The 13,182-nt window shown below is 46.3% G+C and overlaps 1 protein-coding gene across 1 annotated transcript in view; it reads right to left on the bottom strand.

Moving 5' to 3' along the window:
• The window catches only part of LOC104297762 (uncharacterized), a 35,075-nt gene extending 22,239 nt beyond the window's left edge, over positions 1-12,836 (bottom strand). Inside the window, exons 1-2 of the mRNA XM_054163890.1 lie at positions 12,808-12,836; positions 8,361-8,632 (exon numbers count right to left, since the gene is read on the bottom strand). Of these exons, the coding sequence (XP_054019865.1) occupies positions 8,361-8,632; positions 12,808-12,836 (301 nt within the window). The remainder of the gene's footprint in view (positions 1-8,360; positions 8,633-12,807) is intronic.
• Between the last annotated feature and the right edge of the window lie 346 nt (positions 12,837-13,182).

Genomic DNA, 13,182 nt, shown 5'->3' on the forward strand with positions numbered 1-13,182 from the left:
ATAAATATCTAAAGGGTGGGTGGCAAGAGGATGGTGCCAGGCTCTTTACAGTGATACCCAATGATGGGCAACAGGCACAAACTAGAACACAGGAAGTTCCACCTAAACATAAGGAGAAACATCTTTACTTTGAGGGTGATGGAGCACTGGAACAAGCTACCCAGAGAGGTTGTGGAGACTCCTTCTCTGAAGACTTTCAAAACCTGCCTGGACACATTCCTGTGCAACCTGATCTGAGTGAACTTGCTTTAGCAGGGGCTTTAACTACATCATCTCCAGAGGTCCCTTCTGACCCCTGTCATTCTGTGATTCTGTAAAAGCATTGTCAGTGATAAATAATCCCACCTGATAGGCTTGGCTTTTTGTGGCACTCAGGCCTCTTACAGAAGATCTTGTGTGTCATATACAGAATTAACGGTACGTGCCTCCCTTGGCAGAATTCACAGGCATCTCTCCACTGTAAAAACCCACATTTGGGAGTCAGTGCCAGACCATCAGTAATGCAACATCAATATATTTCTGTGGTGGAAGACAAGATGAAGACATTGCCCACAGAAACACTCATGAAGAGCTGTATGATCCAGGTAACAGCCTTTCCCCTCTTGGGATGAGTATGACAGACCTTGAACTGAGGATAAGGAATAGGGAGCTTGGTTTGCAGCTTCATGCATAGCAAAATGTTTTGGAAGGAGGCCATGGAGCTTAGTTGTTACTAATCTGGACTGAAGAGGATCTGTCTGCTCAGCTATAAAGACCTCTTGGCAGCAAGAGGCAAAGTGTTGTATCTGCATGAAAAATTAAATGCTAACAGGTTTTTCTGATGGCTTCACCACCTCAGATTACACAACAAAACCACTGAGACTCAGGAGGAGAGCAGTTGCATTGTTGCACATCCCTTTCAAGAACAAGCCATACAGCTGTCACTCTTACCAAGAATCACTATATGCAATGGCAGTTCCTTGCCACAAACTCTGAATGCCTTCACTTACTAATCATGCCATGCTTTGACTGGAGATTCTCTCTGTCTTTCAGTCTGCCCCTTCTTACCTTGCTTAACCGGTTTCACCTTGGCCTGCACAAATATTTCTTTGTCTGAAATCAGGAAGCAGCATATTAAAATAAGGTCTTGCTACTTTAAGAAGGAGATGGCAGATGCTTTAGTGTGTGTCTTTGATGACTACAATGTTTGGCTTCAAAAGAAAAAACTAAAAATTAGATGATGTCTCTGATCTCTGCATGAGGGTCCCCTCAATGTCAGTAACTCCAGTGCTGAGAAGGGTCTACCCTCTTGACAACACAGTACTTTGCTCTCCCCATCCTGTGGTCACTAGCAACATCAAATGGTTTCACAGCAATTTCTTGTTTATCTGTTGTAGACTGCAAACCACTGATCTAAGCACTGGCAGGTCATAGTAACCACAGTGTTTGAAATTTTCTGATTTATCCTCCCAACCCCTTGTGATACAAAAATTTTATCATCCTCCTACCGCAAGTTCAGAATAGATGAAAAGTACAGCGGGATTTTGCAGCACACTTAGGCACCTTGTCCTCATTCATTCAGTGATCCTTTTCCATGGTCAGTGAGGTTATCTGTGCTACATGGAGACATCTCCCATGATTAAGGCAGTGACCTGAAGCTCAAGTTTGTCCTGCTGCACCCCATGGATGGAACAGTCTCTTCCTCCTCCCTGTCCTGTGTTATGGAACCTAAACCATGGTGCTTCCAACAAACATTGTTTCTGATACAGATCTTGAGAGAGAGACATACAAAAATACACATCTCTTTCAAGCATATTGCCAACGAATACCAGAATGGTGCAATTAAATCTCATCTGTGCAATTACACACACACACGAAGAAAAGAAAGAAAAAAAGAGAGAGACAACTGTGTCCACTAATTCTGGCTGAGGACTTGATCTGTGAGTGCTCTGCACAATATGAGGGGTCTGGAGCAAAGCAGGGAAGATGGCCTGGTGTGCTGGAGGGAGTGTGCTGCAGGAGTAAAATTACAATGCTGCACAGAGGCTTCTGAAAGGAGGTGTGAAGCACTTCAGAGGGCTGAAAGGTGGCATTAAGCTTGGTAAGATGTATTTACTTGTACTGGATGCCAGCCAGGTTTGACACTGCTGCTCCTGGGAAATCAGCCAAGATTTTTTTGTTGTTGTTGTTTCTTGTTTCCTCTCCCCTGGACTGGTTTTCCACATACCTTCTGAGATGGGGGTAAGGGACCAAAAGATGCTTATGGTCAGCTGGCTGAGACACTGGTATGGCAGCAGGAGAGAGAATTGAGTTGTTTGTGTACATGCAGTATAACAGTGGTATAGCTTCCTGCAGCATCTTTGTCAATGTGTGCCCAGGCCAAATGTTGTTTCATGTTAATTTGTGCTACTTGCCTAGTAGCCTTCTGAAAGGGTTATATGACTTTGTAATTACATTAGAGATAAACAGCGTTCCCTGGGTTGTAATGTAAGCCTGTGACTGATTAAATGTAACCTTAGGTAAGTTCCTGTGCCTGTACAGCTGGAGAGTAAGATTGTTTCCCATCTCCCAGGGAGGTGGTAACAGTGAACTAGCTAATGTCTGAAGGTAATTTGTAGAGAGTTAAAAGCATTGATGTGTTCCAGCAAAGTCTCTCGAACTTTGTTTTGCTTTGTTTCCAAATTGCTCTCTAGGAGGATAATTCTCTGATGGTAGTTAGCAAAATCTAGCAGAAAAACTTAAATCCTTCAAAGGTGAATGCCTTCTCATCAGCTCCTGTCCCAAGGTTTTCCTTTCCTCGGAATTTCATGTCCTAGTGTGTTTCTCCTGTTGCACAGTAACTAGCAGCTGGAAGGGCACAGCCTAATGCACAAATGCAGAGATTTCTGACCTGAGGAAGGAGAGTGGATATCTAAGAAGAAATTAACTCAACTGCCCTGGCATTCCCACTACTGTTCAGGCCTAACTCCTGTAAAAGCTTCAGCCTTTCTAGTAAACAAGCCAAAGTCTATATTTGAATCCCTATGCTCCAAAGCCCTGAAATCCAAGTCTAATTTTTTCTGTTTTGTATCTATGTCTGTGGCTCACAGCCACATTTCACTAGCAATTCCCTCAGCTGCAAGCCCTGTTAAGCTCTGCTGTGTCCTGAGAGGGGTCCTTGGCCTCTGATGCACTGACTCAAGTATCATAGTACAGGGACTTCTGATTCATCTAGCTAATGCAAGTACTGTTGGTGGGAATAGGCCAGGCTGGCAGAGGGGTAAGTGCTGCTAGTGACCACATAGAACTATACCATATAGTGCTACCTAGTGCTGGTCTTATCCCTTCTGTTCTGTGCCCACCTGTCTTCAGAAAACATTTGTCCTGATTTGTAGGCTGCTTGGAATGAGGAAAATTTGGCGCCAAAGCTTTGCTTATCCCTGCATTTTTTAAACAGGATAGCAGCATCAGAGCTATGACAGCTCTCTGCTTCACCCCAGAGCTACTGGAAGTTTAACGTGCACAGCAAACCCACCCACAGTGGGTGGTGCTGGCAGGGTTACGCAGGGTGGCAGTTCCAGGGAGAGGCACAAGGTGAACAATTCAGAGATGGTCAGGGTTCCTATTCCTCTCCCCACTCCCATCTCCCACAAGACATGCAACACCCTCTAGATTTTATTTGATAAGGCAAATATTTCCCAACTGTATCATGCCACAGGAACAGAACACCAGAAATAAAGGGTATTACTAATGAACTGGGATGCAAGATTAACAGGGAGTTTGCACAGCTGCCCTGCAAAGGAAGACCAAAGTCAAACCCACCACTCACACCAGTCTGCTTAGCCCTGAACACAGGAGCAAGATATATGAGCAAAAGCCTCAGAGGAGGATTTTCAGCATCCCACAGAGAACCTGCACAGCCTGCCTAGTAAGTCCTCTTCAGATCCAGCTGTGCCAAGTTTTAAATCCTGTGCCATGCAGGACAGGTTCTGTCATGGGGCTGTGGTGTTCAACTAACAGACTGAAAGATCATTAGCTTTTGAAGAATCATGAGGCAGCAGTGACTAGTGGAGCTGGAGTCAGACTCATGACCTAGAAATGAAATGCTGCCTCTCCCATTCAGTCCTTGCATTCCCTCATTTTCCTTCCTTCCTTCCTTCTCAAAAAAAGTCTCCCTTTAGTCCTGTTGCTGCCACTTGTTCTCTAACATTGCTGGCAGTATGGCTCAAGTGGTTTCCCTTTCACTGTGAAGATGGGATTTTTTTTCTCACCAGTGGTGGTCTCAGTTTCCCAGAATTTAAGAGAAATGGGGTCACTTCCTCTCTGAAACAATAGGCATTTTTTTTGCTGTCGACTCTTCCCCTCTACATGCTGAGGGGTGGGGCTGTGCTGACACCTACTTCTCAGTATTCACCCACCACCTGGCCCCAATGGAGACCATGCAGGGTCTGTGTTTCTGTCCTAGCTGGGCGACAGCTGTTCCTTCTAAGGCCCTCTGGGCACAGGGAAATGTTGCATGAACAGGGCCACAATACTTAGAAGAATTGGATTACTCTCAGGTTACCAGAAAAACAGAACCAGCCCAACAAACAAACAACTACTATCAAAAAAAAAAAAAATCTCTGCAGCAACCACTAGCAGTTGACCCTCTGGGAGGGTATTTTACATCCACAGAGTGAGGATCTTCCTGTGTCATGGCCCTTTACAGCCCTACTGAAGACTCCGTGCCAGTCCTGATGATGGTAGGGGACCTGCTTGGCACCAAATTTCTGCAGACAATCTGCCTTTCCAATGCCTTTCAAGCAAAGCTAGTCTGTGAGCATGTTTCTGTGTCTTGGGTTGCCCAATCCGAGCTAGGGCTTCTCCTAAACTGTTAGGACAGATTTTCTAAGGGGAGCTTATGGAATGGTCTTGTGTCTTCAATGCACCCTTACAGTCTCTGTCTACAAACGGCAGAAATTTCTGAAGGCTTGAAAATCATTGTCATAGAAATGCTGAGGTTTTTAACTGGACTTAAGACTGAACAAAATCACGTTTGCAGAACACATTTCCATGTGGTAACTGAAAATATCTGCATGATAGACCCAATTCTCGAAATTTCAGTGTATCCAACTGGAGAACTGAAATGCGTGTGGATTTCATGGGAGCATATATACAAATCGATTTGTTTGAAAAGTTGAGTGCAAAAGAATAATTATGACAAAGCAGAGACTTTGGACAGTCCTTGAACAAAAGGCACAAAGTTTTTGGGATCAGTTGGCTTCAAGGTGCTCTCCAGTCTCATGCTAGTTAAGTATGTGAAGTGCCTCTGGATGATAGTTTGGTAATATAATGTGACCAGAAATGTTACAGATTCCCTCAAAGCTATGGCTGGTAATAATAAATCCATATATATATATATATATATGTATAAAAGGTGGTGAGAGAAAGATAACAGGGTTCAAGGACTCTGCTTTAATACCTGTGTTTTGGAAGAGGAGGAGATAATTATAGCTCTTTTCAGGCATTTGAGGGAGATTGATTGTTTACTGATGGATATAGTTGGGTGAACTAAAGAGGAAATGGATTTCCAAGTAAAGAGGCCACTTGACACTTTTACAGCTTGGGTCTATTCATTCCAAATGACCTGTAAAGCTTTTGAAACAAAGCGACAGGTCTGATAGATTAGTGACCTCTGGCAGAAAGTCCCAGGGTCCAGCAAGTCCCCACAGACCACCTGGTTTATCAGTGTAACTTGTGTAGTCTAGCAGTCACCTGTTTTTAGACTAACACCTGACCCTGCACGTACCACGATCTGAAGAGCCTCTCCCACTGGTTACTGCATTTACCCTGTAACTTACTTCTTGGATATACAGCCCAGGCCAAGGATAATTTTGGTGTGCAAGGATCTGTGCCCAAGGAATCCCTGCTCTGCAATGTAACCACTCCCGCGGCTGGGGGGAGGCTCACGTCCCTCAGTCACCTATTGTATTTGTGAGACTTCATCAAGGAGATGATAGCTCTCCCTAAAAGACCTGTAAATACTTCTCCTTGGAAATTCTCAAGCACTCCTTCAGAAGAAAGGCTCAAAACCTTACATAAAGGAAATGGTGCTTTTATGAGTAGCCCTGTATAATAGCAAAAGATTATTTGACACACAGCTTCCTATGGTTTCTGAGCAGAAAATCAACACCATGGAATCAAACACACTAAGGCAAAACCTGTCTAATTTAGGAAATCTTTGCACACTTGATTTGCAGGCTGCCTCATATCGCAAAGGAGTATTCAACCAGAAACAAACTAGGAGACAGGAGGCCCTGTGCAAGGATGGAACTTGCCCCTCAGGGATGACAGGTATGTAGTAATTCAGGTTTTATTACCTATAATAAGCCTGGATAAACAACTGTTCAATAGCCCCTACAGACTAAAGCCATTAAGACACCAGTGCTTCAGCTGAAACCAAAGGAACTCGTGAATTGTATCAGAAAGGTCACTGTTAACACATTCTTCATATGCAGTCACTGCTGTCCCCAGGCAAAACCAGAGAGGAGCTTCTGCTCAAAAGAGGTAGCAGTGGGCAGGTGTAACCACACTTCTTGGTATGACTTTTATGTTTGCAGTGAAACTGGTAACAATTTTGGGGCTTGTTGAACCTGCTGCGGCCACACCAGGACCTTGGTGAGATGAGGTGGTGATGCAGGGTTTTCTAGCTGCAGTAAACTCAGCTTGCCTATACAAGAGCTCCTGCTACCACGGTATTTCTGCTGCAATATTCCACATCCCTCCCGCCCCCCCTTCCTCCCCACCAAGTGGGGGAAGATCTAGCCTCTACTTCTGTTATTAAGCTGTCACTCAAAAATGTTTTGGTTTATATTCTCTATTTTAAGCTGCATTTCCAGATAAAACTTTAAAGTCACTGCCACAAAGCTTGCAAGAAACAGTGTATTCTTGGCACTTTCTGAGTAGAGATTGGGTCCAAACCAGATAAATATTTGGTGTCTCTTCCCAGCTGAGGTGATCAGGGAGTGCTGTCCCTGCTTCTTACTTTCGAGATTTTCTAGCTGAATCTCTTTTTTCTTTTGATTCCTCAGTGCTCTGTGTGATGTGTTCCCCTATCAAAGCTTCCACCTACCCCTGTGACAACACTGCAGTGCCTGGGTGATGAAGGACACTTTTCCATGTGTAAGAGCAAGTTTCCTTTCCCTTCCTAACTCTGCCGCCAGGCTTGCACTATATGGTTTGGGGAAAACAAGTTGATTATCAAATTACATCCAGGGAAACCTGAGTGGTTTCTACCATACTGTAAAATGGCAGTCCAGGGAGGCAGGAGTGCAGCATATATATGGTCATGTCAGGACCCCAGAAGGCATTACCACTCCAACACAGTATTTTGCAACATCTTTACCATCCTGCCATTGCACAGTACACTATACTTAGACTCTGGCAAACCCTGTCTGTAGCCACCTCCGTTCCAAGCAAACCAATCCAGTTCAGTGATGTTAATGGAAACAGAAACTGCAGATCTCATTTACAGCTGGCACAAGCCAAGGTGATGGGTAAATAGGCATGCTACCGGTATTCTGCTGCCTCAGACTTGTGATCTTAAAGCCTGAAGCACTGGCTAAGGAGTAAAAGCAGACCTATTGTGCCTGAAAAAGGCAGTCTGAGACCACGTAAGTTGTTTTCACAACAGACTAAGTTGCAAGTGATCTGCTGCAGGACCAGAGCTGCTTTCCCTGCCTGGGTCATCTCATGTGCACACAACAGGAGGGAGCAAATAAAACCTCTCAAATTCGGTATAACCCATGTTGGAGTGGGATATATCACGGATCCGATACCCACTGCCAGAGCAGTGACGGGCTGAGGGCTGCCCTGATCAGCCTCACGTTCGTGCCACACCTGGGTGCTACGGGCGGGACGAGCGCGCAGAGCCGCTCAGGTGGCGGTCTCGCTTCCCCCTTTCATGCGCCCATCCCGGGCAGCTCGCCCTCAGAGCCGCTGCGCTCCCCGTCTCCCGCTGTTCTCTCCCAAGCTTTTCCACGCTTGCAAATGCAAAACAAACCCATTGGAAGAAAACAAATTGGTTCCTAAAGCATGGTCCTTCACCCCATCGGCCCCGGGGCAGGAGTTGACCGACCGGAGGCTTAAGTCTCACTGCAGCCTTACCTGCGTTGGGGCAGAGGCAGCCGGAGAGCAGGCAGCGCAGCATGGGGCCGGGACGGCAGAGCTGAGGTGCCGTGCGGATAGCCCGTCCGGAGGGCCCGGGAGCGGGCGGGCCGGGCTGGGATTGCCGTAAGTACTGTCTACGCGGCCGCTGAGGGGAAGGAAGGGGGTGGCGGAGGATCGGGTTTGGGGAGGTGTGCCAGCAGCTGCCGGCTGGCTTCGGGCGGGACGGGGCAGCCCCGAGGGGGCGGCGGACTCACCTCTCTTCCAGGGCGCTCCCAGGGTGAAGCTGCGGTGCCAACTGAACATCCCGGCGGCAGCCGCCCTCAGGGCTGGGCGGGGGACGGAGGTGCCATCGCCGCCGGCCCTCCCCGGGCTGCTGCGCGTCCCCGGCGGGCGAGCGGAGCCCGGGCTAGGGCATGGCGAGGGAGGGGAGGCAGCAGACAACGCTGCCAGCGCGGAGGCTGCGAGCGGGCGCCCGGCCAGCGGTGACTTATAAAGGGAGCAGCCCAGAGGAATGCGTCTCCTCTGACTGATAAGCCGAGATGACTGGAGGGGTTTGAACTACCTTTGCAACCCCCGGAGGAGAGAGGGGGAGAAAGGAAAAAACGGACGGGCGAGAAGAAAAAGAAAAAATTTCAGCACTTGCATAATGTCAATAAACAACCCCCCTCTCAAGTGGCTGGAAAGGAAAGGCTGGAATGTTTCTCGCGGGGAGGAGAGTAGAATGGGTTTGGTGGGGTTTTTCTTTTTTTTTTTTTTTCCTTTCCCTTCCCTAAATCGCGTGTTTCATGGTCATCACGCAACGCTCTGCCTAGGTTGTAGCTGGGGCTGCAGGCTATGGGTAAGAGGAGTGAGAGGGAAGTGGCAGGACCATACAGAATGCATGCTCCTATGGGCAGGTTTGTGGTGTCACCCCACTGACTGACCTCCAAACATGCAGACCAGGAATGAAGAGCTCTCACTAGAGTGCTGCCTTGGGAAACGTGTCAGAAATTACTCCTTGGCTAGGTTTAAGCCATACAAATTTCCAACAACCAACAGCACCTTATTAACCTATACAGAGTCTCTGCTTCCCAAAAAACACATCAGTCCCTGCATTGCTCTCTCATCCAGATTTCTGATGACTGTCAGGAGAGAATGTGCTGCTCCACCGGTTAAACCAGCCTGATTCTGTGAACTTCAGCTGCCCACAGGATCAGCAGCCCCAAGCAGACAACAGAGAGGCAGTGGATACTACAGCCCTGCTACAAATGCTTTGAGAAAGCCAGGCAGAAGAGGAGCTGTCAAGGCAGATGCAGTCCAGGTGCCCCCTGACTCAGGTCCCTTAGGTCTTGTGCTTCTACAACAAACACCGTGGGCCAGATACCAGCTGAAGTGAACTGACTTTTTGCTGTAATCTGGAGTTTGCTGATGGCAGCAGCCACAATTTAAAGACAGGTTGTTTAATTGGCCCTTTCCCCCCACCATATTGCTCTTGCATTTAGGTATTATTTTATTGGTCACAAACTCATGTCATCCAACAGAAGGCATCCTTCCCAGGCTGGGAGACTCATTATACCCCTTTGCCTCCCACTGCAGTGGAACAGAGTATTTGTGGGCTGTACTTATTTTCCTTTCAGCAGTCCAGCACTTATAATGCACCAGCGCCTACTCCTGTTTTGTTTTGGTGGAGGGTTTTTTAGTTTCTTATTTTTTGTTGTGTTTTGCTTGTTTGTGGGGGTTTTTTGTTTGTTTGTTTTTTCTGGGAAAGACAAAGAGGGTTGTGCCATAAGGAAGAAGGAAAGCCATACATTCTGTCAGTGAAGGAGGTCCCTGTTTCTTGCACTGAGAGAGTCCCAGGCTGAGAAGGTGTCACCCCTATGGCTGTTGCCATGTGTTTGGTGTGCAATGTACTGCCATGCTCAACCTACCAGCCCAGGCCCAGTGTCTCAGCTCCCAGCTGCAGTGGGCTGACATAAATTATTAGAACTCTGTAATTTACAGGTGCCTTCATTCAGGGGCACTGTTAGCAGCCAGAGGAATTCTGGAGACAAAGTACTACCCTCTCATCTCCAGTACTCCTGCCAATACTGCACACTCCTTCTGCCATTAAGTTCCATTGTTTTGTACACTGCTAAGCACACTTCTATGCTACACAAAAGCTTATTTTCTTCTTTAATAATCAGTTTACAGAAAGAAGAAAGCTATCATGCCAATGTCCATATATAGCTGCAATTCAAAATGCTCTGAAATGTATTTAATCTGTAGTGAGCAAAATGCCTGTCAGAAAACTAGATTACTAAGGGGAGTCTCAAGCTGGCCATTTGTAAGCTCAGTTTACCCCCTTGTGTTCAACAAATATTTGTGGCCAACAGAAATGACTGTCCTATCAAAATATAACAAATAAAAGAACCCAATGAAGGTAAGCTTTTTGAACAAGAATGAAACATCCCCTGGAATATGCTCTAGCCCTGCGCTAGGACAAACATGGAATGAAATGGCTGGCAATTGATTCAATATTTTAGTGCTCTAGGTAATCTTACAAGAGGGTATGTTTCTGTGTATGAAACTGATAATTAAAATGGAAAATACCCTGTGTTGACACAATATGTGACAATTTTCAGAGGTTAGAGGGCCCCACAAAGCTGTTAGGTGTTGTATGTGGTTATTTTTGTCTATGTGTGGAAAGTTTTAGAAGCATAACTGTGTTTTATGTATTTATTAGCATCAATTTTTTTTTAACTCCTGAATAGCTTAGCACTGGATCAGGAAAAGGTTATAGCATGCTTAATACTTTTATTCCAGTATAAATGCATCTACCTGAAGGGAGATTTTACCATTTTGTGGTTATATTATTAACATCTGTGAAACCTTTCAAGGAGTGGTCATGCATTGATTCCAGCCCTGATCAAAAACAACACACAAGCAAGAAACATAAGTGGTACCTGGTTTTGGTATCAGACTTGAAGAAAATGCAGGAAAGGGAAACTGATTATGAATGTGCTTTTGTCTAAACCTTGTGAACACCCTCAACATGGGAAAGGTCATATCCTCTCTGTACAGAAATACATTGAGTCCAGTTGCTTCTGTAGTCCAGTGAGAAAGGAAGGACGCTTCAGTCCTGCAGCTTTGTCTCTTGTCTGGCAGCAGGAGTATTGCCAGGTCTCACCATTTAATTGGGAGTTTTAAGACAGGCTGTCTCCTTTTCCTTGAAGTCCAGCCTGTTAGTGATGGGAGTGTGGGGCACTGGGGCCAAGCTGTATGTTGCTGTGCTGAGGGCAGAGCTCAAGGATGGAGAGGAACCAGGCAGATAGGGAAATGGACCTGCCTTAGCCACAGGGTCAGCCTTGCCTGAGGACTGGGGTCACATTACCAAGTACTCTGTGATGATATTGTGGGTTTTGGCACACACTGCATGTGCTCATTCCCTGCCATTGCCAGTCTTTGGACCCAGGCTCCTTACCATTCACCCCTGTGCTGAAAGTGCTAGTTGGGTTCTCTGCAACTGGGCAGGAAATTCCCTCTCAAGCTGCAGAGGATGTAAGAGGAAGAGGAAAAATCTCTTAGTCAGCATCAGCTTCATTTCTGATGGATACATCCATTTCCTCAGCCGTAAGAAAACTCTCCACCCAAAGAAGTCCCTGAGTGTGGAAAGCTGTTGTGTCTCTGCATCCCCTGGGTGTACAGCTGCATCCTATCTTTCTTGTCACCTTTGTGAGACTTGGAGTTGGTGGGAAGCAGCTTCAGAGCAGAGAGTGCTTCCCTTGGAGGGTACTTCCTGCAGAGAAGCCAGGCACAAGCTCACAGTATGCTACTCAGCCTTTGCACCAAGGAGAGTGGGTGAGACCATGCAGCCAGGTCCATTTATAGTGCAATTCCCAAATTCCTTGGAAATCAAGAGAGTTACATTTAGTGGCAAATCCTAAAACCATACAAGCCATTGTGCTATTCTTTCCATGACCCAGTTACAAATATGCATCCCCAAATCTTCCATAAAAGTAGTTGCTACAGTGCCCATTGAAATGCTCTGCAGCTGTGAAGGAGGGATGCCTGTCAAATGTGAGCCTTGTTTCAAAAAAATACTCAAAATCCAATGTATGCAGTGGCAGGACAGAGCCCTGAACATGTGCAGCTCTGTATGGGTGAGCACTCCTGGCTGGGACAGTTTTTCCTCTGCTGTTTGGTTTTAGGCAAGTCTGCTGTGCAAATAGCTTCATCTCCTTCTGCTGCACCTTGTCTGGTAGAACAGGATTTTTCTAAAGTAGTTTCAAGACCTGTCTTCCTTAAGTTCTGCAGCCTCCTAATCACAGGATTTCTCATGCATGTAACAGGCCCCTCCACTTGGTGTGAGGTATTCACACTGATGAAAAACACATTCTAGTATCATTGTCACTGTGGTTTTCACACTGAAGCACACAATGAAATAACTGTCAACCTTTCATCAAATGGATATTAATAGAGCTCATTTTCCCTTCCATTCCCTGACCCCCCAGTATTTAAAGGCTGGATCTGGACAGGTTGCTGGACTGCCTTCTGGTTTGGTTTGTACCTGCACGTGCACAAAAGGAAAAAAGGGGCATGGTCATGCTAAGAGAAGGCTCCCCATCAGCAGAAAGAACAGGGAGGTGATGATCTGTGCAGCAGTTGTCAGGGTTGTCTTGGACTTGTTACTGATGGGTGACTGTAAAGGGTTGCTCTTTCCCTTAGGTTTTTAGTTATATTTACCTATGCCTGTGGTACTGTGTTGGTGTCATTTAAGCGAGCACTGGCAGCACCTCCTGCATGAAGTTGTGCAATGCTGTCCTGGGCTACCCTGGTGCCATGAGGCTGCTGCCTTGTGGAGCTCCAGGCTGGACAGTGTGTTTGTGTACATGGTTCAGGGAAGCCTGTGCTGCCTCAGCCAAGAGCTCCTCATGTAAGAGCTGGGTCAAAAAAAAATAAAAAAGGGAGGAATGTCCAGAGAGGAATTGTGTGTTATTTGCATTCCTGTAAACAGAAGGTTCCGTAAGACTCCAGCTTCCTCTGACAGTTCTCCTGCTAGTTCGGCAGTGGCTTGCACACGTACAGCTTGTCCAGATGAAGGCTTGAAGTCACAAAAGA

The sequence above is a fragment of the Dryobates pubescens genome, chromosome 8 (assembly GCF_014839835.1).
Source record: "Dryobates pubescens isolate bDryPub1 chromosome 8, bDryPub1.pri, whole genome shotgun sequence".
Taxonomy (NCBI): domain Eukaryota; kingdom Metazoa; phylum Chordata; class Aves; order Piciformes; family Picidae; genus Dryobates; species Dryobates pubescens.